General features: G+C 31.9%; 1 protein-coding gene across 1 annotated transcript; it reads left to right on the forward strand.

Annotated features, from left to right (window-relative positions):
• Window positions 1–9,748: 9,748 nt before the first annotated feature.
• On the forward strand, window positions 9,749–23,367 carry LOC134696974 (uncharacterized). Its single transcript, XM_063558942.1, has 3 exons — window positions 9,749–9,811; window positions 12,883–13,116; window positions 22,891–23,367. The coding sequence occupies exons 1-3, from the start codon at window positions 9,749–9,751 to the stop codon at window positions 23,365–23,367; spliced, it is 774 nt and encodes a 257-aa protein (XP_063415012.1).
• The last annotated feature ends 2,924 nt before the right edge of the window (window positions 23,368–26,291 follow it).

Raw genomic sequence — 26,291 nt, forward strand, 5'->3', positions numbered from 1 at the left:
TAAGACCACCGGCAACCACACGTTGATTTTTTTTATACAATGAGTTCGGAAAGGAATATATTTCAATAGAATTAGAAAATCTGTGTTATCTACAGTTACTTAAATAAGTTACATTTTCATTCTTAAATTTGTTGATAATGGCATCGATTCTTCTAATATTGTTTGTTCAAAAATCTATCCTTGATGAAAAATGCAGATGTGTAAAAAAAATATGTAGATGCAAGATAATAACAGTACTTGATATTTTTAATCCAACGAAAGCGCCCGGTTTTTTTTTAATTTATTAGGACGCCTAAAGCAAAAAAGGTAGAAATACATTCCAAATATTTTCAGTCATGAATGATTACCACCTGAAGTGTATTTTTTGTTAAGGTGGCATCTGAGTAAAAATTAACTTGAAATTATAGAATGTGTTGTTCACAATTTGCCAAAACGCAGTATATATTGATAATATCAAAAGTCAAGAAAGGGTCCCCGTACATCCCCCCCCCTTTCCCTGCCAAAATCAAAATAGTAAAAGTTTTATATAGTTTCTTTCAGAAAATGCGCTAATTCAGAGCTACATACTTCCCCTTAAAATGCCAATTTAATGAACAAATTCAAGATCAATAATCTATGCTTGTAACAGGAGGCCGAAAGATACAAAAGGGACAGTCAAACTCATAAATAAACTAGTATTTATAATAAAAATGTTATGAATTTAACCTTTAAATGAAAATTCACGTTTAGTTATCTGCATTCCTTATCAAGTATTGCTTATTTGATTTAAAATAGGGACATACATTTTTCTGTTATTTACAATCAAAGATGGCAAAAGACACCCATGCCACATTAAATGGACATTGTCAAAAAGAAACATCCAAGTTGTGTTGTATTTTTTTACTCCTATCCCAAATACATCAATTCTTCGTCTTCCTCATCTGTTGGTGACGATGATATGGTGACTTACTACTTTGAACTAAACTAACACTTAATTTTCTATGTATCAAGGACAACGAAAATAGGAAGATTTGTCATTATTCTCTTGAACAAACTATAGTATCACTGAGGCGAACAGTATTTGATATTACTCATAATTGCCGCGTGGTTTTTATGAAAAGAACAGATAGTAATTATCAGGTCTATGATATGAACCGATCGTAGATTGAAACACCAACATCAAACATCTTAACCAAGCGCAATGCTTTGAATAAATTTGTAATCGTTGAAAGAACAAAATAACAAAGTTGTTCTCCTATTTCAATATATAGTTATCAAAAGTACCAGGATTATAATTTTATACGCAAGACGCGCGTTTCGTCCACATAAGACTCGTCAGTGACGCTCAGATCAAAATAGTTAAGAAGCAAAAATCCAAACCTTAAATGATAAATATATTTATGTTACAAGTCAAGAATGTATGTCTTATGGCAACATACTAGGGCTTGGATTTAATTTGAATGAACATTCTCACTTAAAAACCATACAGAGACGACCATGGAACTTTCTTCTGTGAGTGTATTTCTGTGAACATCAAACTAATGATTATCAAAGGGTAGGGTGGGCTGGGAGCTATACGTCTCTTCTAAACATTGATAACGACAGACAACTAAATAATTTCCAACAATAAACAAATGTAATGGTTTCACTTTTTGTTTTATTGTGAATTCATTTATTATCGTTGTGACCAATTTTTGTTGATTAAGGAAAACTTCGTGTTCGTGGATATTCAATTTCGTGGTTTTAATAAAGTCTGCATGCATAAAATTCTATAGAAAATTTGATATTAGTTGAACATTGGTTCGCCTTTATCCACGAAATCCAAGACAGTTGGTATCCCACATTTTCCGTAAGCGCTTTTCTTAATCGGATGTGCGTTACAATGGCTCAATTGCTGATCTTACAAGTGATATTTTATGTTATATATGCTATGTAGTGATGTACAAACGTTTACTCTCAATTACATGAAAATGCAGTATACACGTATCATATTTCTATATTAATCGTCATAATGCAGGATATATATTTTTACATCAAATTCATCAATGTAAAATTAAACCTACGATGAAATTATAATTACCCCAAAAACAAATGAAATGTTATGCCACTGACTTCCATACAAAACGAATTCATTTTGTGTTAAATTATCTGTTTGTACATTTGATAAACAACAATTGTAAGGGTGTTTTTTTATCTCCACTTCCTGGTACAAATATCAATATAATGTCCTTGCAATATACCTCAAAAAGTCACATGACCAACAAAACCTTACGCAATTGATATTATGAATGATATGTGAAGTAGATATATCACACATAGTATGATAAAATTAAACCACATGCTCTACAAGATATGTTTGGTACACGTAACTGAACGAACTTCTGAAGAGGTCTGTAGATAACAAAACATACATGTAGTACTGCCAAAACAATTCTAAAAATAATACTAAAAACACAAAAAAATAATAATAATAAAAAACTATATCAAGATGTAAAACCACTATTGATTTTCCCCAATAATTCTTCGTTTAATTAATTTTTGTATAATTTAATCCTAAATCAGAGGCCTTTAATTCAGTTATTTTCGTTTATGGCTATATATCATATTTGATTTACGTTCATTATTTTTTACATGAATCAAGCAGTTAGTTAAAGGGGCACTAACTGTCAAATTCATGGTCACCGATTTGACTCAAATTCTCATATTCTATTTATAACTATGTAAAACATTTTTTTCAAACTACCAATAAATAAACAATTTACAGGATGTAGTCTTAAACAAATTTAGCACCGTTTCGTGTGTATTTTAGTCTTGACGCAATCTATAGACAATAACTGTTTAGTGTCTTTAAATATCAGCTGTATTTGTACGAGGCTAGGAAACAAGGTGTATGCGAGCTTTTAGCAAGCTACTACACCTGTTTCGAGCCGAGTACAAATACAGCTGATATTCAAAGACACTAAACAGTTATTGTCTTTATCCTGCAATTAATTCTGTATATTGTTTGTGTTTTGAAAGACACAAAAACTAACATATTTAGCATTTATTTTCGATTTGTAATCCCTTATGGCCCGCGTAGTAATATCAAAATTACTCATTACGCTGAAGAGGGGTTCGCAAAAAAAGAATCTCGAAGGGTTAATAATAATACATCGCTCAAGGTGAATAATTATCTATTTTAACATAACAATTAATTTCAACAGTAAAACAAATAACAAAACATTGTCAAATTTGAAACAGAAGTGTACGAGTTGTCATACGCTTCAGACTTGACATTCACTAAACATGCATGCTGAAATTGACATGGTTGATTTTGTAACACAATCATACACATTCAATGTTTGAAATCGACACATTGGAATGCAACTGGAATACACATTCTGAGGGCACACAGGTTCAAACAATACTAAGTCCGGCAGTGGGCGGAGCGTTGAAGCGATATCTGTATAGTATACAGATACAGCATAGCGATATATGTAGGGCTGTATCTGTATAGTAGGACACCCAATTGCAGGATAAAATTTATTATCACATATTTTGTACTGATATGTACGTTTTTGCATGGCCAATAATAGCCGGAAGTCAATGTTGGTTATCAGCCCTCGGGGCCAATATCGATATCAGCCCTCGAAATCCATATCAAGCCCCCGAGTTTAACTTCCGGTAACCTGTCAATCAAAGGCTATTTGTAAACAAGTTGAACACAATGAAAAGAAATTTAGAAAGTTACAAATGTGCTGAAGAAGAAAAAAGTAGAAATCAACAGTGAAAATCACAAAAGTGACCGTAAAATTTTGACGTCATGAAGAATTTAGAAAATATATGACGCCACATTGGAATGAGTTGCGGTATTGGCTTTGCTCATTGTTGAAGGCCGTACGGTGACCTACTATTGTTAATGTTTGTGTAATTTTTGGTCTTTTGTGGATATTTGTCTCATTGGCAATCATACCACATCTTCTTTTTTTATATATATATTATAGGATTCTTCCTAAGCATTTTTTAACATTTGTAATGTAACACTTTAAAGTCGTTTTATATTTGAAATTCTTAGAATTAATATTTCTATTGTGTATTATTTCTGAAACTTTTCACAACCTACTGTGATACGAACTTTTTTTTAACTGACAGTGATACATTTATTTATTTTTTGCGTTACTGAATATCTTTTTGATTTTTTATGAAATCAAACATAATTTGGTGTAAGCTATTTGTTTTCTCCTGCTTGTAAATATGTGATAAATAGATTATTACATGTCATTTTCCATATGGTCCATGGTATCAGCCCACGACCCATATCAAGCCCTCGGGCTAAAGCCCTCTGGCTTGATATGGGAGTCTAGGGCTGATACCAGGGCCATATGGAAAATAACATGTAATAATCTATAACTATCGAGTTGGCCTCCTAAATGTATGACCATATAAACAATGTTAACATTAACATAGATATCCATATATTTAGCATACCGTGCAATTAGATTTTTATAGGTCTCTTGAATTACATATTATAGGTTTAAATATATGCATATTATCGATTTTAAATGTATAAGAATGACTTTTTTGTGGATCGAATTAGTGGATAAAATGATTTACTTTGTTTCAATTTTAATGTTTACATTTTTTTTTAAATAACCGTACACGGACAAAGCATGCGTTATTCTATCTCTTTTTAAGGGGTTAAATTGAAGTTCACATGAATACGGATTTAATGAGGTCAAATTATTCATTATGAATTAGTGAATTATTCATTATCAATGCTTATTTGCTTAATATGACAAAATTGAACAATTCTAGCTGCTAAAAGCGAACTATTATTTCACTATTTCACTTTCATTTAGGATTGAACAAACAAAAATTATAATTATGTTTTTTTATATAACTCGTTTCTTGTGCCCCTTTAACTTGTTTGAATTTTTTACAAACGCCATTTTGGGGCCTTTTCTAACTGACTATGCGGTTGACCTGATTTGCTCATTGTTAAATATAATGAATGTTTTTTATATATTAGTTTAAACGAACTCAAATAGAAAGCATATACAGTTCAGTGGAACGATTCGAGATTGTCACAATTGTTTTGCATTTGTGACTTCAAAATTAGTTTTGCATATAAAATAATAAATTAAAATAATATACAATCAGAGAACGTAGCAACAATCTCGTCCTTCTTCTCATGATTGTACCATCATTAGATGAGACTTAGTGTCGATGTTCTCTTGCATGAGGAAAACATCAGGACACAAGAAATTATCACGAACAAGTAAGAAACCGGTTTTGAAGATTTTCCTGTTGACATAATGTTAAGGTGGTTTTGGTTTGGTTTTAAAACTGCTTGTTTTCAGCATTTGTTTTTTCTTTTTTAAATTCTTATTGACTTTTGCTAATCAATGTGGCTCCTATTTACTGCAGGTTTGTTTATTACATTGATTTGTCCCTTTTTATATGTTCACGAGAATTGAACTTCGATTAACTTCTGTCACTTATATACGCCAACCTAATCCATAAATGCATGAACATATTATTAACGTATTATCTCCGTCAAATTAAAATAGAACTTAAACATCGCGACTAAAATAAAAGTATTGTAATGTATTTGTCCTTTCACATATCTAGACTTAATGCAATGTAGAGCTTGACATATGTTATAAAAAATGTGTCTACAAAGGTTAAAATTTTAAATGAACTATTATGACAATAACATTCATAAATGTAACTTCGTTCTTATTCATTGACGTACACCTCATATATGCATTTGTTCATGTATACCATAACTTAGAAGTTATGTGTATGACAAACCCATCAAACTTAAATATTGTTTTGAACATAAGATCAACCTTCGACAGACACAATAATCAATAACATACACATTGGACTTGCCTCTTTTTTGTTTCTCACATCTTGTTTAATCTTCATTTTCTGTACTGTATCTTCCGTTGATATACTCCATAGAAACGAATTATAACATCATCTCCTTATTTGAAAAAAGCTGTTAAAACATTTTATTTTTACTTTCTCTTTTGATTTTCCAAACACCTATACACGTAGTCCCATTCACAATATTTACATAATCTAGGTCAAAGCTAATATATTGTGAATAATCGTTTAAATGTGTTGCCGTTCAAGTGTAGTATTTACACAAATCAATAAATTGGAATAGGGTGTAAGTCAAGCATATATTGGTATAATGTAACAAAACATCTTATCACTTATGATGCATTTTTTTCTTTTTCGTGTTTATAAATTACACAATCACTTATTTGTAAAGGAAACAATATAAAATGTTATCAATACAAAACGCGGATCATATTTCTACAAATCGAAAACAATTTTAACTTGCATTCTGTAGTCAACGAACCTAAAAGTTGAATTTTAAAATTATAACAAATAATCATAATCATAACCCAGAGAGGTCCTTTCCTACAAAATGAGATGATATCAAACATAGATCAGTAATGAGTATATTTACAATTCTTATCATATTGAAAACACCAATCTATCAAATTAACCTCATGCAAAATGTGTAGGTAAGACAACACAATAAAAATTAACAAGTACATGGCAATTATCTTTAAAAAAAAAATAATCACAGATACCCTTTAAGACTAAACGAACACAAGTGGTATTGTAAAAAAAACGTACAAAGATACAAGGCTCATAATCTTGTACACAAGACGCATAATTCATCAGCAGTGGTGCTCGATTCGTAACACGCAGAGAGTCATTCAAATTATTAGTTGAAAAACAGCGTTAAAAAAGCACATCCATAGGGTTAGGCCAATTACGGCTAAGGTATCTTTGGCCATGAGTTGAAAATATTAGTGTTTCAAATAATTCAAACATTCATCAATAGTTAATTGAATGTAAGTGAATATGTCAACAAACAAAGGCAACAGTATTATACCGTTGTTCAATAGTCATAAATCGATGTATCGAAAACAAATCGGTTCATAAACTAAAACCGACCGATACAGATCAAGGGGAAAACAACGGAATATAAACACTGAACTGTTACAAAACAAATGCAAACATACATAAAAAGTTACTGTATATAACCACTGCCATATTCCAGACTTAAACCAGGACATGATAAGTGCAACAACAATGCCATAAAATGTGTCGTATTTTTGTTACGTATATTTAATCCCAGATATATATCTAAAAATAGAATATAAAATTTTGATTAAGTTTGTCATGGTGTTATTCTATCTATTTTCTAACCATAATAAGAGTATGATAGAGATGTATGTTTGTTATCGTGCTGTACTGTATATTTTCTAGCCATGTCGTTTTCCTCCTCTGTAAAAAGTTTGTTAAAATAATAAAATCCTGCGCACATAGTTGCTTTCAACTGCAAATTACTAACTGCAAATTACTGCAAATGGACTAGGTGATTAATTATTTTAACTGAAACATAAAGGAGTAGGTCCGGTAAGGCCCGAGTTTGGCCTCAAATTTCAGGTCCATCGAACGAAATATTTTGGACACTTTTAAATACTTAAGTGTCTGTTTCAATTGATTCCATTAGTTTTTGTAAAAGATTTTATTTGATTTACTCATTAAAAATAAAGGCTTCAATTCAAGCTTAAATATGAGAAATCTATCAAATATGCCCAAAAACGTCACTTCTCGGATGTTTTTTTGTCCAAAAAAAATGGGCGCATCCGTGTTCATCCTCAACCTTTATATATGTTATGTATTATCATCAAATACAACTTACATTTCAATATTATGAATGAACACGAACGCGGTTACTTTTATTTTAGACGGTAACCGTCTAAAAGTTAACTAAAATGCTCTCAAACTGTGAAGATTCTAGTAATTAAGCATAACTTAATGGTGCTAGTACCCGATATATGTGCATTTTATTGTCAAAAACAGTCCATATTTATGTAGCAGAAGCATTCTACTTTCCAGTAAATAGGTTAAGGATTACAATTTCATACTACAACATAATAAGATACAATATTAAACTAGTCTAAAAAAAACAAGCACCTCAACCAAATACATGAATGTTGGATGTAAAAAGACCGCGATACGTCTATTATCAATGCTGATTCACATTCGACAACACAGTCATTTTCTGTAATATGTCACGTTCGGTACTTAGCAAATCAGATGAAGTGAATTATAAACGGCAATTAAAGACTAGGTAAAAATATCGTTACTTAGTTTAGACACGGACACATCGTATAGATCAATCCATTCGTGATGTTGTCAATATAATGTACGAAAAAAGTAAAATCACAAAAATACTGAACTCAGAGGAAAATCAATTTGGAAAGTCCATAATCACATGGCAAAATAAAAAAACAAAGTGACAGTTTTAATCTTTATTCTCCATAATTCTATAAAGACAGTTTATGCGTAAAAGACACACTTTATACCTATTTTTTTAGAAAGCTCTTATTTATATACATAGAACATCGACAAAAACTTGATTTTTCACTGGATTTTCACTGTTGTACAGATAAAGACGGGTTGATTATCCAAAAATTTCATCTGTCATGAATGTTGTATTTGATATATACCAAGTTTTGCTGTGAATTCAAATATCTTTAGTTAGATATTCAAACAAATAGGGTTTCCACATGAAAACAATCTTGTTAATTTATGAGTAAAATACGGACATTTGAAAACAATTAAAAATGAAGATCAGCCTGTCCACACAGATTACCTCCCTCTATGTGTCTAAGACGACCCAATTAAGAAAGAGTAAAGTACCCAATATCATTCCCGGTAAATTTCTATCAATAAATAGTGAATATTTACCATGTTAACGGAAATACAGAATTACAAAGCACAAGTATAGCGCAATGTGTTGAGCATGGAAAACTGTGACCTATAATAAAGGAAGCTGGTTACGATAACAACATCCGCAAGCCTATAGTAATTATTTGTGTATTAAAGGAAGCTACACGAGGAAATATTCTGAAAACCATACAAGTTGTGTAATATGCACGTCATATGATTTAGCAGTGAAATGGAAGTTTGTATAGGCAAATTTGAAATCATGTTGTTTATCTTACTTTGAAATTTGAACAATACGCTTATGTAAGAACAAGTGCGGTATTGACTGTGTATAACCTTTGGCAAACTGAAGTAATCTACAATATCATACATGTAGCAAACTATCTACAGTAAGTATTTTATTAACTTTAAAGGTATATTTCATTTATGTTTGGAATATCGAGTGTATTATTGGATTTGTTAAGGATCAATACTTCACATTTGAATCAGAATCAGTGAAAGTATCGTTCAGCTTAATTGCCACAATATGATTTTAAGAAAACAACAACAGAAACGGTAACATATTTTTCACATTGAAGCTACTAGTATCCATCAAATGTAATTAAGTAATTTTAACCTATAATTGTGCTACAATTAACATTATTAACTAATGTAATTAAGAAACTGCTGATAGAGCAAGACAAAGCATTACAACGCATTATACAAAAACAAGCAACATTACAAAGCCAAATGTGAAAGGCTTATCAGTTGATTTACCTATTTTGCTCAAGCTTATGAAACTGTGTTTTAACTACAACTTGTTTTTTTATAAAAGACTTTTAGCAGATGTATTACAACTTTATACAGATGCAGTTGTTATGGACCTAGTAACTTTTGACTGCCAACTGCAAGTAATTGTTCTTCCTAAATTGTCAGTTTTGTTTTGTCAAACAAAAAAATAATTAAAACATAAAGTTTTCTTAGCAGTTGAGCAGATATTCATGTTTAATGTTTGTATCAATGCTTTATTTTATTCATAAAAATAATGGAACACTGCAAACATTATTCAGCAAAAGACAATGCATCTAACTGTTATCCAGATAATGAGGTTTGTAGGTCTACTTGGATGGTTTGTATATGTCGTTACTTCAGTCTGCTCTTAAACTTTTGTATTTGATTCAAATGTTCCAAATAATTTGGCCTCGTTCATATATAGTTGAAGAAACATTTTTTTTGGGATATGTTCATAAAAATTGGTTCCACTTATGTGAGTACCACCACTAGGTCTATATATCTACATTTAAACCCGATTATGTTAGTCTCCGATGGTAGACATGCCCAGTAACCGTTGCATCGGTACTGGCAAAAAAATACAGATATTGTTTAGTTGAAATCTGCTGTTTTACAAATTTCGAAAATTTAATTAAACAATATATCTTTATCATGAAAAGATCTGATTCTTTGTACGAATTTGGCAATTCTTTAGGCTCTTTTTAGTTTGATCCCCTTTTCAACGCTTGTCTTATGTTTTATAAGATTTGATATATTTGAGCCTATATCATCACGTGATTCTATTCGTAATCAGTCATATTATAACCTTGTATTGATCTGAACTTTTGCCTCGATATAGAATTGAAAATTTACTGTCTACAAGGAAGTTATTTTTAGATGAATTGAAATTGTATATCTGATTACCAACAAGATTGTTGAAGCTGTTTATATATATTTAAAGGCGTGTTTTATATGATTTAATAGGTTCGTATAGTGAAATATAAAATCGCTTATCATCGCCGCATACAAATGTAAAAATCTGATATTTGCACACCCATACAAAAAGATATACACACGGCAGCCATTCGTGATTTTCGCCACAAAATCAACCTTGCTGAACAAATGTCTTTAAAAGGCATTCAAAACTAAAAATCATGTTCAAATATTTATTTTCAATGTTTATATTTTGAAATTTGCCTTGTATTGTTGCAGAGTGACAATCTGTAATTCAAAGATAAGAAAGATTTCATATCAGGTCACAATCCGGACGAAAATTTGATATTCTTGGGGAGGGGGAATAGGCAGAAGGATTTCCCTCCTATACACTATTCATTTATATTTAATTTATTGCTACGCATATAGTGTGTTAATTGCACTTGATTAAACGATTGATTCCTGCATTTTGTGTCATAGAAAATATAGTTTTATTCTATCTTATGCAAGGTATCGTTTAGTATTACTGATAACAAATTCATTTTTACATGCTTCCTCTCTAGTATTTATTATAATTGATGTACACTTATAGAACTCAGTTGAACAAACTGGATAGAAGAAACGCTTTCCTGTGTAATTCTTGAACGACTTACAACTTGTAAGTGATTTTAGGCCTTACAATACTTTTGTTATTTCATAATTAATAATAATAATACGTTTTTCTTGAATACATTTTCATTGAACTCCTGAACTTATCAACTTACATTTGTAACAGGCACATTTATAGTTTGATATTTCATTGAAAAAAATCCACAAAATTGTAAACTTTCAGAGATTCGTTTGTAAATTGCAAAGCCATTGTATATAGTAAACATTGGGTTTTTATTAGAAGCTAACAGTTCGATTTTTTTTTAAATATGTTCACTAACGATCTGTAGTCTAAATTGATACTATTTGACTATTTTAACCTAACGTGATACGTATATAACTGTACGTTTAGTTATATGGATGGACTGATGTAAATTGCAATTCTGAGATTCTACCCATATGGTAAATATAGTCTAAACATTCATAAAACCTACGTTGATTATACCAGCAAAAAAATCTATATTTATCTTAAATGTTGTTTCGTGTTTGAATGTTTTCTCTAATATAGTAGAATATCTTCGTGGTCTACAGTATATTTTTTCGCAAATAATCAAAAGGTTAACCCTATTCACTACATATGTTTTAAATATTTTGCATGTTCGGTATTTTGCTTCTTGATCAACAATCTGACCCCTTACAATTTCAAATGTGTAATTGATGAACCAGTGTTATTTGAAAGAACATATCTTCCCTTTTTCTAAAGAAAAGGTAATGTAAAGACTCCAAGACCTTTAAGATATCAACTTCACGAATAATATACGATGGTCTTAAAGTATAGGTTCTATATTCTGATTGATTTGTTGATCATCTTAAAAACGTTTTATAGAGTTCTTTTATATTCTTTGTAAAGTATTACCTTTATTGTTAAGCCTTATTTTATATCATAAAACAATTTTACTGCTGCACAACTATTTTTGACATTTTTACTTATAATGCCTGTATGTTTTGTTCAAACATTGTCAAAATTTTATATGACTGTCATACAAATGAGAGGTTTAGCTACATGTAGCTATAAAACAAGTATAATCCACAATTTTCTACATTAGAAATGCGTGTTCTAAGTCAGGAATATTACAGTTGTAATCCATTCGTTTGATGTGTTTGGGCTTTTGATTTTACCATTTAGTTATGGACTTTTGGTTTTTAATTTTCCTCGGAGTTCAGTATTTTTGTGATCTAACTTTTCACTTACATATATGAATAGTAATCAATGGAGATATTTGTAACACAACACAAACACCAATGACTTACCAACACTTACTTTCCCCGAACAAAAAGCTACGGGGATTTCAGGTTATGAAAACTATAGTAAACTTTAAAAGTTGATTTGTTTAACAGATGGACTGCAGTTAACATTTTGACGGTTCATGTTTTACTAGGGTTCTTACCAAACTTAAACAGAACCTTGAAGAGCCATATAAGCTTCTAAAGGAAAAGTTTGCAAATTATTTTAAGACTCTGTATTTTACTATTGAAAGAACTCGGTCAGCATTACACTTGTTCACTGACTGCAAAAATCGAAAACGAGACAGTTTCTCGCGGAATGTTTGCATATGTTTAATATGTCCTAAACAAGTTTTCAGAAATTATTGCTTGTCATTTATCCCTCAGTCTGAAAAAGTTATATATTTTCATATGTTAGCATGTTTAGGACACAGCTGAAATTACTTTATCACTGATATAACTGATTTCGAACCTTTTTTTATTTTTACATAGAAATGTGTTCAAACACCTAACCAAGAAAATAAAATTTCTTGAACTACCAAATTTCGTTTAAAAAAATGTGTATATCTTCTTTCATATTGACTTTCTCTATTTAAATAACAGACTGTGGGTGAACTACCAATTATGAATTATCCCGACCAGAAAACATATACTTACGAAGTATATAAGAAGACGGTAAATAGATTTTGGGATGATCCAGGATGTATACTAAGTGTTATGCCGATGCAGCGTAAAAGAAGAGGGAAAATAAAATGGATTGATTCTATGAATAAAAAGACTTGTAGCCAGTTATGTGCAAATACTACCAAAATGAAACATAAACGAACAAATGTTTTGGTAAGTTAAGTAAAATTAAATCTCATTGACTCACAAAGATGTTATTCCGAATTTACGACGAGGTATGATTAAGATTGAGCACAAATGACTTACAGTTGTTCTCATCTATGTTATGATGGTATGATACTACACCTCTCACGGGGAGGATTGTGACTGATATGCATATGATGAAGACATCATTTTTCAATCAGTTTGGTTGAAGTCATGAGCTGGCCTGTCAGTTAACTGCTAGTAGTCTGATGTTATTTATATATTATTGTCATTTTGTTTATTTTCTGTGGTTACATCTTCTGACATCAGACTCGGACTTCTCTTGAACTGAATTTTAATGTGCGTATTGTTATGCATTTACTATTCTGCATTGGCTAGAGGTATAGAGGAGGGTTGATATCTCACAAACATGTTGTATTTTTTTTCCCTATCCCAAGTGAGGAGCCTCTGGCCTTTGTTAGTCTTGTATTATTTTAACTTTTAGTTTTTTGTGTACAATTTGGAGTTAAGTATGGCGTTTATTACCACTTACCTAGTATATATTTTAGGGGCCAGCTGAAGGACACCTCCGGGTGCGGTGATTTCTCGTTGCATTGGAGACCTGTTGGTGGCCTTCTGCTGTTGTCTGCTCTATGGTCGGCTTGTTGTCTCTTTGGCACATTCCACATTTCCATTTTCCAATTTGTTTTACAAATTCATACAAACATTTCTTTTCTGAATTTAAAATAATCTAACAGTGAAGCCAACAGCAAAGGTTATATAGTTTATTGTAAATTGACAATGACATTAGCAAAAACGTTTTGTGTAGGTTTAAAAGCAAATTACTAAGGCACAGATAAATAAAATGTGTAGTTGATAATACATACCGTACATAGTCTACACATTTTCGATTCAGTACAAATTCAATTAAAAAATAAACAATAAAATAAAGAAAAACAAAACAAAACAAAACATCACTGTAATTTTTTCACTTGCATTGGAATCGGGATTAACTGATAAAGCTAGCTCTAAGTTATCACGGGGAGGATTGTGACTGATATGCATATGATGAAGACATCATTTTTCAATCAGTTTGGTTGAAGTCATGAGCTGGCCTGTCAGTTAACTGCTAGTAGTCTGATGTTATTTATATATTATTGTCATTTTGTTTATTTTCTGTGGTTACATCTTCTGACATCAGACTCGGACTTCTCTTGAACTGAATTTTAATGTGCGTATTGTTATGCATTTACTATTCTGCATTGGCTAGAGGTATAGAGGAGGGTTGATATCTCACAAACATGTTGTATTTTTTTTCCCTATCCCAAGTGAGGAGCCTCTGGCCTTTGTTAGTCTTGTATTATTTTAACTTTTAGTTTTTTGTGTACAATTTGGAGTTAAGTATGGCGTTTATTACCACTTACCTAGTATATATTTTAGGGGCCAGCTGAAGGACACCTCCGGGTGCGGTGATTTCTCGTTGCATTGGAGACCTGTTGGTGGCCTTCTGCTGTTGTCTGCTCTATGGTCGGCTTGTTGTCTCTTTGGCACATTCCACATTTCCATTTTCCAATTTGTTTTACAAATTCATACAAACATTTCTTTTCTGAATTTAAAATAATCTAACAGTGAAGCCAACAGCAAAGGTTATATAGTTTATTGTAAATTGACAATGACATTAGCAAAAACGTTTTGTGTAGGTTTAAAAGCAAATTACTAAGGCACAGATAAATAAAATGTGTAGTTGATAATACATACCGTACATAGTCTACACATTTTCGATTCAGTACAAATTCAATTAAAAAATAAACAATAAAATAAAGAAAAACAAAACAAAACAAAACATCACTGTAATTTTTTCACTTGCATTGGAATCGGGATTAACTGATAAAGCTAGCTCTAAGTTATCACGGGGAGGATTGTGACTGATATGCATATGATGAAGACATCATTTTTCAATCAGTTTGGTTGAAGTCATGAGCTGGCCTGTCAGTTAACTGCTAGTAGTCTGATGTTATTTATATATTATTGTCATTTTGTTTATTTTCTGTGGTTACATCTTCTGACATCAGACTCGGACTTCTCTTGAACTGAATTTTAATGTGCGTATTGTTATGCATTTACTATTCTGCATTGGCTAGAGGTATAGAGGAGGGTTGATATCTCACAAACATGTTGTATTTTTTTTCCCTATCCCAAGTGAGGAGCCTCTGGCCTTTGTTAGTCTTGTATTATTTTAACTTTTAGTTTTTTGTGTACAATTTGGAGTTAAGTATGGCGTTTATTACCACTTACCTAGTATATATTTTAGGGGCCAGCTGAAGGACACCTCCGGGTGCGGGAATTTCTCGTTGCATTGGAGACCTGTTGGTGGCCTTCTGCTGTTGTCTGCTCTATGGTCGGCTTGTTGTCTCTTTGGCACATTCCACATTTCCATTTTCCAATTTGTTTTACAAATTCATACAAACATTTCTTTTCTGAATTTAAAATAATCTAACAGTGAAGCCAACAGCAAAGGTTATATAGTTTATTGTAAATTGACAAAGACATTAGCAAAAACGTTTTGTGTAGGTTTAAAAGCAAATTACTAAGGCACAGATAAATAAAATGTGTAGTTGATAATACATACCGTACATAGTCTACACATTTTCGATTCAGTACAAATTTAATTAAAAAATAAACAATAAAATAAAGAAAAACAAAACAAAACAAAACATCACTGTAATTTTTTCACTTGCATTGGAATCGGGATTAACTGATAAAGCTAGCTCTAAGTTATCATTATGAAATATCCGATTCACAGATGAAAGCAGATATGTTCCAAAGTCGTTAATACAACCCCGTCCCCATACCCCAATTATGACCCTTTTCGCCGGGTTCGTACGACATATAACATAAGCAACACGACTGGTGCCAGACGTGGAGATGGGTTAGCTTACCTTTCTAGAGTTTTTGGAGGGGTTCGTGTTGCTAAGTCTTAAGTTTTTATGTTTTACTTTATGTATTAATATTTTTCTGTTCGTCTTTTTCCTTTTTAGCAATGGCGTTGTCACTTTATTTTCGACTTATTAATGCGAGGTAAAATATTCTTTCGCCTCTGTTTTGGTATCATTTCCTTTTTTCCAGACAAATTAGTTACTCAGCCTGCTAGTTTATTAATTTAAAAAAGAAGATATGGTATGATTGCCGATGAGACAACTATCCACAAAAGACAAAAATGACACAAACATTAACAACTATAGGTCACCGTACCGCCTTCAACAATGAGCAAAGTCCATACCGCATAGTCAGCTATGAAAGGTCCCGATAAGACAATGTAAAACAATTCAAACGAGAAAACTAACGGCCTCATTTATGTAAAAAATGAACGAAAAACAAATATGTAACACATAAACAAACGACAACCACTGAATTACAGGCTCCTGACTTGGGACAGGCACATACATAAATAATGTGGCGGGGTTAAACATGTTAGCGGGATCCCAACCCTCCTCCTAACCTGGTACAGTGGTATAACAGTACAACATAAGAACAAACTGTAAAAATCAGTTGAAAAAGGCTGAACTCATCAGATAGACAAAAAATACAAGTGGACGTGGCAGGGTACTTATACATCCCGACACAAAAAGACACAATGAACAGATCTGAGAGTAGTCGCAGTTATCTGACAGCTAGTTCAAAGCCACTAACAACTAATAAAAAATCATGCCTCTAAGACTAAACACTCAATCCGTACACATCCAACACACAATGGATTTAGTGTAAAGACGTCATAAACAGCCAGAGAAGAACATGACCGTGTGTAATGCCAATTAACAGGTATCGTCAGATTGTAGATCCATGAAAATGTATATGTATATAACATACTTTTAATATTTAGTTAGCTTTTAATCTACTGATAACAAAATCAATATTTATACCAATAAAAACAATATTCAATGATCGTATTACAGTGTTGAAAAGGTAACCTTTCAGAATAAGTTTATTTAAAGGAGCAACAAGTTTACATGGATCCTTTCTAAATTTCCGGGCACGGTTAACAAAATTTCCGTAAAAATGAGGATGTGCTATCCCGTTTAAAATAAGTTTTCTACAGGTACAACCAAACTTCAAAACCAAATCTTTATATCTATGGAAAAATTAAGTAAAGGTTTTAAGTAATTTATGGTAACGATATCCCTGGTTTGATAATTTACCAGTAATACATAAGTTGCGTTCGTTAAAATCAAAAAGGGCACAACAGACACGGGAAAAGCGAACAAGTTGTGAAATATAAACACCGTAAGATTGTGCCAACGGAACATCACCATCTAAAAATGGAAAATTAACAAAAGGCAAAGGGAACGAAAAATCGTCTCTTTTGTCGTAAATTTTAGTGTGTAGTTTCCCGTTTAAAACCGAAATATCTAAATCCAGAAAAGGACAGTTATTTTTGAATACATTTGATTTATTTCAAGTAAGTTCCTTGGGGTAAATTTCAGCAGTATATTGAGAATATTCTTGATTATTTAACGAAAAAATATCATCAAGATAACGGTCAGTGTTGTTGAATTTATCAATTAAATGCAATTAAGACGGGTCTTTACTGAGTTGAGTCATAAACTGTAACTCGTAACAGTACAAAAACAAGTCTGCTATTAAAGGGACACAATTAGTGCCCATAGGGATACCTACAACATTTCGATAAATTTTGTTGCCGAAACGTACGTAAATATTATCAAGGAGAAAATTAACAGCTTCAATCATCTCATCACACCTCCAGTAAGTATATCTAGCATAGTTGCCTTTCACATTAGAGAAGAAGGCTTTAAATGAGTTGCAGCAAATATATCTACATTCAGCTTTACCAAAAAACCATTTAATTAAATAGGAAAACTGTTGTTTAATAAGATAGTGTGGAAGTGTAGTGTAAAGAGTAAAAAAATCAAAACTATTAAAAGAATCAAAAGGACCATCGAAATCCCGTAATTTATATAAAACATCCAAAGATTTTTTTTACACTCCAAAAATGGTTTATACCACTATGTTCATATGTTTTATTACAATATTTTATGATAAGCTCTTTTTAAAATAGTAGTTAATGAACTAGTTAAGAGCACTGACAGATTAGTTGTAGAACACTTACTAGAGGCCGAGATGAAACGATATTTAAAAGTTTTTTTGTGTAGTTTAGGTAGCCAGTACATAGTAGGGACCTTCAAATGTTCAGAAGAAGCTTCAAGCTTTGATGTGGTTGTGATATGCTTGTTTACTATATGACTCTCTGTGAAGCGGATGATCTTGAATGTAGATGAATTTAAAATTTCATTCTTAAGAACGTCCGTGTAGTATTTTTGTCATACCACAACCACATTGTTGGCTGCTTTGTCGGCCGGTACAAACACAAACCGCTTTGAAAGTATTTGAAGTTTATTTCTTATTCTGGAAATAGGTGCATTATGTACTCTAGTATTAACTTCTAAATTATTTTGAAAATGTGATGTTCTCTTATCTACCACATTATCACATTTATTTAAATAAGAATCAAGAGTTTTTATCAGATTTTTCCCGTTTACGCCATTTTTTACAAAATGAGGAAAGAGCATCTTTGGTGACTTAGATGGAGGACGATATGTTGGTCCTGTTTTCAAAAAGTGTTTAACCTCTCTGTCCTGGACGATATTGAGGTCCCCTGTAATAACATGACCATAGGGAACATATCTAATCTTCGACGATTCACAGTTTCAAGTTAAGGGAGTATTACTATCTATATTCACGTCTGATGTAACCGACGTATAATTAAAAATTAAAATTCTGCTGGTTTTTTTGTATGTGTATGAAATTATAGGTGGTTTCTATATTATCAAAATAGGGAGGTAAAAAGTTTTGAACGGTAGAGTAATTAAATATACTAGATAAGTTAATAAAATCAATACTTCTGCTAATATATTTAATTTTTCAAAAAATGACGTTTATGATCTTCAGGTGTGTCGATACGTGGGAACAGCCTATGGTGGCAAAATGCTGTAATTATACTAGAATATTTATACAGTGGGCTGAAGAATGAAATGGTCTCACACTCTTTGAAAATATCGTGTAATTTACTAATGGGTATTTGACCCAGTTTACATGATAATTGATGCCTACCATTATTGTTATGCCCCACCTACGATAGTAGAGGGGCATTATGTTTTCTGATCTGTCTGTCCGTTCGTCCGTCTGTCCCGCTCCAGGTTAAAGTTTTTGGTCAAGGTAGTTTTTGATGAAGTTGAAGTCCAATCGACTTCAAACTTAGTACACATGTTCCCTATGATATGATCTTTCTAATTTTAATGCCAAATTAGAGTTTTTACCCCAATTTCACGGTCCACTGAACATGGGAAGTGATAGTGCGAGTGGGGCATTCGTGTACTGAGGACACATTCTTGTTAACTATAGAAAGGAGATTATCAAGTGTATAATTTATACGATGTTTAACTCGTTGATTTCGATCGATCAGTTTCCCATCAGACCTATTATTTCGTTGTTTTTTATCAATAATATTCATGATATCAATAGAAGAAGTAGTAGATATGTTCCCTTGTCCAAGTACATTGTCATTTAGACCCAGGGGATAAGCTGTTTGAAGTCGTTTAATCCAAGACAGTTCGATAATTTTACGGGAATCTTTAAATTGTTTATGCGACTGCCCTTGTTGTTTCTATACCGTTTCGAGAGGTTGAAATCTAATAAATTTAATATTGTGGTTGTGTTTACCTAAATGTTGATGAATTATGCTTTTGAATTTCTTAGGTTTTCGGAAGCGGTATAGATGTTCCTGTGTTCGTTTAAAAAAAACTCCCGTCCTGTTTGTCCTACATATTGTATACCACACTTGGGCTTTGTTGATGTAACCAGATAAATGAGGCTTTGGGTTCTTCATGTTATTTCACAGGAAAATGAATGCGAAAAAGTTCTTCCGTTCACTGTTGACCTTATAGTATTATCAGAAGATAATCTAGAACAGGTTTGTCATTTTCTGGCATTGCACGGAAAGATTTGTGGATATCCACGTGCATTTTTTTTTTGAATAATCTGGCTGCAGCAGCATTGCCACCTTTAACACAATTATAAAAACTAAATTTAGATGGGGTATTTCGATATATTCATGTTAGCTACCATGTGCATAGTGAGATATCATAAAGTTATCCTAAGGAATTACAGTTTGACATGTTCTACGTGAAATATTTTGTTTGATATTTACATCAACAATTTCTTTATTAAAATGTATGCTTATACATTTGAGTCATCATCATGAATTTTCAAATATATGCTCTGCAAATGTGTATATCGCGTAAGTCACTTGTGTTTTCAAGCGTGAAACACGTGTTTTGTCTGACACGTTTTACTCACATGTGAACGCAACATATGTGTGCCACTCATGTTTCAATTGCGTGGCTTGCATGTACTTAACATTATTACAAGCGTTTTGTTCGTACAATGGTCTGACACGCGTGGAAAATTTGACCTTGTAAATAATGATTATTTAATGATTTTTATGTATAACTCGACATGTTTTTAATGATTGAGAATGTTTTAAATTGAAATACTCAAATAGCCAGTGGACCTTAAATCACTGAAATCCACTTTGATCCTCCTTTTCTTGACTTTAGAGATCTGCAAAATAACAAGTCGAGTTAAGATTTCTTGTTTATGAAAACAAAATATTACCAAAGTTCAAAGCCATACTTGAAACGTAACAAAACAAAGTCATAAATGAACAAAATGGCTTATCTATGAAAAAACATAAATTTTTACGTTAGAAAAATAAATTTAAAAAAAATGGTATTCCCTACAGGCTACATATATACAGTCCGCCAAAAGTTAAGCACCACCGAAATATAATTGGCAATATTTTTTTTAATATTTCGAAAAAAATATTTATGTTTGGTGTTATGAATTACCTTTAACATACACTAAGAAAAAAATCATTACGACCAAAAAGATTGAACTCCGATAAAGCAGTCAAGCAACCTTTTATTAAAGGTCATCTGTGCGTTAACAAATACACTGTTTCCCAGGTGGTCGTATTAGTGTTCGTACATTGGTCCGTCGACTTCATAGAGGCAACCTAAGAGCCAGTCGTGGTGTATAGAGACCTGTAATTACAGGCAGGCACTCTACCGTTAGGTTTCAATGGGAAAATGACGTTCTATGCTTGAAAATAGAAAGCTGACAAAACACTCATTGGTCAGATGGGAATCAGTATCTTTTACTGTCAGTAGACCCCATAATACCAATTTCGCGGGAAAATAAAACGGCCGATGACCAAGATAATGTTTGCACAAGGACTGCATTCAGTGCTGGTGTTATTCCAGTACGGGGTTGCTTCTTATACCGTTATAAGCTGGGTATGCAAATTCTGATGGGTAACATAAACGGACAGACAGAGATTTGATGCCTTAAAACATTGTAGTCCCTTGTTTTAATAACCCCCCACTTGCATCAACATTGTCAAGACTCTTGTACATGGACGAGAACGCTAGACCACACAGGGAAAGGCTTTTAACCGAGCAACAAGCCATTTACACTATGTTTGGAACTTGCATGTCTCAATACATAAACCCTATCAAACATGTCTGAAATGCCATTGGCGAAAATCTCAATCGCAGAGATCCACCTTTACAATAATTTGTTGATTTTAAAGTGGCATTTGTTGTTGAATGCAACAGGTTCCTTGACGAAAGAAGCCCGAGAATGATACGTCCTGTTATGAAACTGTACCGGAAGAGAGGTTGTTACACATGCTATTGACTCAAATATTGACATTGAATTTGCCAAACATACCAAAGATTATGTTTAAATTTATATTGGGTAATCAATTGTTGTTAAAAAAAAAATCCCAATGAAACTTAAATTCTGTTTCTGAATTGTGTAATTTACACTACTTCTATGAACGAAAAACCTATATGCATAGAACCTTCATAAATATTACGCTTACTTGATATACTATTCATTTCTGAAATTAATACAAAATTAACAGTTAGGACAGTATTGGAAATATATAACTGTTGACCTGTGACCTTAATTTTGCAAAACGCCGACCACTTCTCAGGATTACGGCATCATTAATCTGAATTTTACAGTTTTTTCTTTTCAGTGATATATAATTCAACCGTGTGTTCGATTGGTGCATTAAAATGTTCTGATTCTACCGCTGTTCTTTTTAAACATACTACATAAATACATAACACTTAGATGACAAAGTTTCATACAATAAATGGGGTCATGTATTTCTATCTTTTTCTCGGGACATTATATACTTTAGTCTATCTATTCATTGAGACGGTTGATTCAACGAGTACTGAATAGAATCGACAAGCTTTGAATTCATTGTTTTCGGGTAGTATCACTGTTCTCTGTATATTTAAGTCCTTTAATCAACACAAATTTGACAGTCTTCATGCATCCATCAACTTTTCATTTCATGAATGAAAAGATATCTGGTTGGTATAAAAAATTACTTTCTTTTCTTTTTCCTTTTTTAACAACATAATAATTGTAATCATTAAATACTGCTTGTTAAAAAAAACATCAAAATTCCTAGCTTCTCTTTTCTCTTGACATACCCTGTAACAATCTAGGGTATGATTAGATTAATTGACAAACATTTTGTTTACAAAACACTGTAATAACAATACTAGAAAAAATACTCATTGTTATGTTCCTTTTTAATTGTTTGTAACATAACATATTTTGTCAAATAAGAACAATTGAAAAAATAATGAGCATCGTCTTCTTTGTTGTTTCAACAATTTCACATATTATTATTTCCTTTATTTTCAGTTGAAAATAACTGACCAGCATGCACGATTTTTTATTCATTCAAAACTAGTTGGAGACAACATTTTTCTTTCACAAAGAGAAGTGAATATCAGTAAAGAATTCTCAGGAGAGGTAGAATCATTGTTTAATAATCACAGGAAAAAAAATACGTCGAAAAGGACTTTACTCAAAAAACCAAAACAAAAAACACTGTTAAACGTAAATACAGCAGAGAAATACATCTTTGAAAATGTGGAGCACAGAATTCCTTTGCGTATCAATATGACTAAGATGAAACCAATAGTAATTTTTGTCAGGACCAGATGTGTCGAAAGTTTTATCAATGACATATGTGATGCATTGAAAATTGCAAAGAATAATATTATGGTTTCGTTTTATGGTCGACTAGTTTGTTCTTCAGTATTAAAACGGATTCAACCAAATGACGACGTCACCATCCTTATGAAAGTTAAAGGAGGAATGATGGGTAAATATTAGTATAACGAGTATATGGCTATGTTTCGTACATCTGTCAAACAAGTGTGGTAAAAAAAACAGAAACCGAGAATATCTATATAAGAACAAGGAGATGGGTTTTAGATTGCCGATGAGACATCAATCCTTCAAAGTTTAAACGAAGTAAATGTAATCAATTATATGCGACAACAATGCGGCCTTTAACAACGGGAAAAAATCAAACAATATATGCGGCAATAAAAGACCCGGACATGACATCATTAAACAATTCAAATTAGAAAACAAAAAGTAATAATGTATACCAAAACAATTAACGAAAAACATATATGACAAGTATGAACCACCAACAACCACTGAGCTATATGCTTCTTATTGTGGACCGGCACATAATGAATATGGCGGGTGAACTTTTTAGGAGCACTCCCCAAACATGGGACAGTGTAGTTATCATAAAGTGGGTGATAAAAATAAAAGACGTCTTGACTATTTGATCGATGTATTAGAAATCGTAGTAAAACGTCAAGGTGACGTGACGTTACATAAAGCGCGGTACATAGTAAACGTCAAGTGTGCTGTATTTATGATATACTAGGGGCCGCACAAAAGTGAAATTAACAAAAAAAACATTGAATTTAACCATTAAGAAAATAAAATAACTGAAAACTTTAAGCATTTCTCAACTGGATTAATGTCCATGAAAAACTAAATTGAATCTCGCTATTAACACATTCAAAGTCTTTGTGTAATTCACTAAGTCCATTTCTTTATCTTCCCCATGGCAACCATTTTAGCTTTGCGACATGTTTTAATTGCACAGTCTGTTTTGTCATTATCGCTATTCAAACTAACTTCAAGTGGGTACAGTTTTGTGATCGGACGCGATGTTTGTCCATTTTTCGTCCGTATGACGGCAGATCTTGCTAGTCCGTCTCCTTCTACTGTGTGTTTTTCGACAACGGCTAGTGTCCATTTGATCCTCGGTGAATCTTCATAGATTTGTATCACGTCTCCAGTGCTAATGAGATGTTTATTGTTGCCTGTATTGCGATGGTATTCTCGTAGAGCTGTTAAATACTCGTGTTTCCATTTACCAAAAACTTTGAATAATCTGTTATTTCATTGTAAACAGTTTATTCGTAGATTTATGTGTCATATCATTTAGTGAATGTTCCAATTCCTGATTCGTAGGGTAAGGTAGTGATGCTATCCTACGTCCGTAAAGTAGGTCGGACGGGGTGAGCGGTTCATCTAACGGGTCGGATGATACGTATGTTAAAGGTTTGTCGTTGAGTATAGCTTCAACTTCTGTAACAAGTGTTCTTAAGTGGGCTCACGGGTCTAAATATATTTTTTTTATTTAATATAAGATTTCGCTAAAAAATTTTATAAATGAACTTTATGTTATACCCAGTTTCTGTTTTGTTCCACACTTATTAGAAAAATAAAATAAAAAGAGGGGTCACCGATCATTTACGCTCACAATCAGATTCCGAAAGAAGAATACATTTTTATAAAGGTACTTTTTTTCTGTTGAACTAATAGGAGAAGAAAGGTAATATCGAAATAAAAAAAGAACTTAATTACAGAAATCGCTTAAATTTTACAATTATTTAGTTAATTTATAGCTTATTTGAACACAATAATAAAAAATATAGCTCACCGATGAGTAAAAGAAGATATCTAAGTTTAATACATCAGCATTAGTAGATTAATTGAAGAACACACTCTTGGTGCTCTAATAGTAGGGGGAGATATGATTTATCTACTCTCAACTTTAGAAATAAAGAATAATGAACTACATAAAAAGTTTAATAAGCCAGTCAATGGTTTAAAACAATTAATTAAAACACATAAATTGATAAGACATTTGGAGAAAATTAAATAAGGATAAAAAATAATACACATGGAAAAGAAAAAAAATCTACAAATGAAGCTAGTAGAATAGATTTTTTATAGTATGCACACAAGCACGCATAAACACTGTATCTGCTGATATCAGGCCTGCACAAATTTCATTCACAGACCACCTGGCTATTTCGCTTAAATTAGAAATTTATGCAAACAATCGGGGTAAAGGATATTTTAAAATGAATAATAGTATAATGACTGATACTCAGTATATTAAACTAATAAATACGTTAATTGAAAAGTATGAGCCAAATTTTAATCTTACAAATGTACTTAATCAGTGGGACCTGCTAAAAACTGACATAAGAGAGTCTTCTATCCAAAACTGTAAATCAAAAGCCAAAGAAAGAAAAAGTAATATTTTAATAATGGAAAACAAACTAAATCTTTTAAATGAAAGATTAGACAAATTACATGAAAGGAAAAACAATGAACTTTTTAATCAAATAAATTATTTAGAAAAAGATTTAGAAGAGTAATACTCTTTAAAAGCCAAAGGAGCCCAAGTTAGATCAAGAATAAAATGGGTAGAGGAAGAGGAAAAAATACTAAGTACTTTGTATCCCTAGAAAAGAATAGACAGGCTAAAAAATCTATTAATAAATTAATGACCAAAACCGATGAGGTTTCTGTTGATCAAAGTAAAATTTTATATGTAAGTAAAGGGTATAATAAATCTCCGTACAAAAGTACATGTCCCGAAACTGAAATGTTAAAGAGATACATAGAAAATATCCCCATTGATCATTCTTTAAATACTTGTGGGGGCAAACAAGTGGACGGTAAATTAACCTTAGAAGAGCTAACATCTTCTATTTATAGTATGAAACTAAATAAGGCAAATATGGATTAACAGTAGAGTTTTATCGACAATTTTTGACAAATTTAAAACATATTGTATTGAATGTTTCTAACACATGTTATGATAATGAAACTTTATCTGAGACCAAAAAGATTGGGATAATATCATTGATTTTCAAAAAAACTTACTCTTTGTCCTTAGATAATTACCGTTCAATTACTTTATTGAATATACC

Source organism: Mytilus trossulus, chromosome 14 (genome assembly GCF_036588685.1).
Source record: "Mytilus trossulus isolate FHL-02 chromosome 14, PNRI_Mtr1.1.1.hap1, whole genome shotgun sequence".
Lineage (NCBI taxonomy): Eukaryota > Metazoa > Mollusca > Bivalvia > Mytilida > Mytilidae > Mytilus > Mytilus trossulus.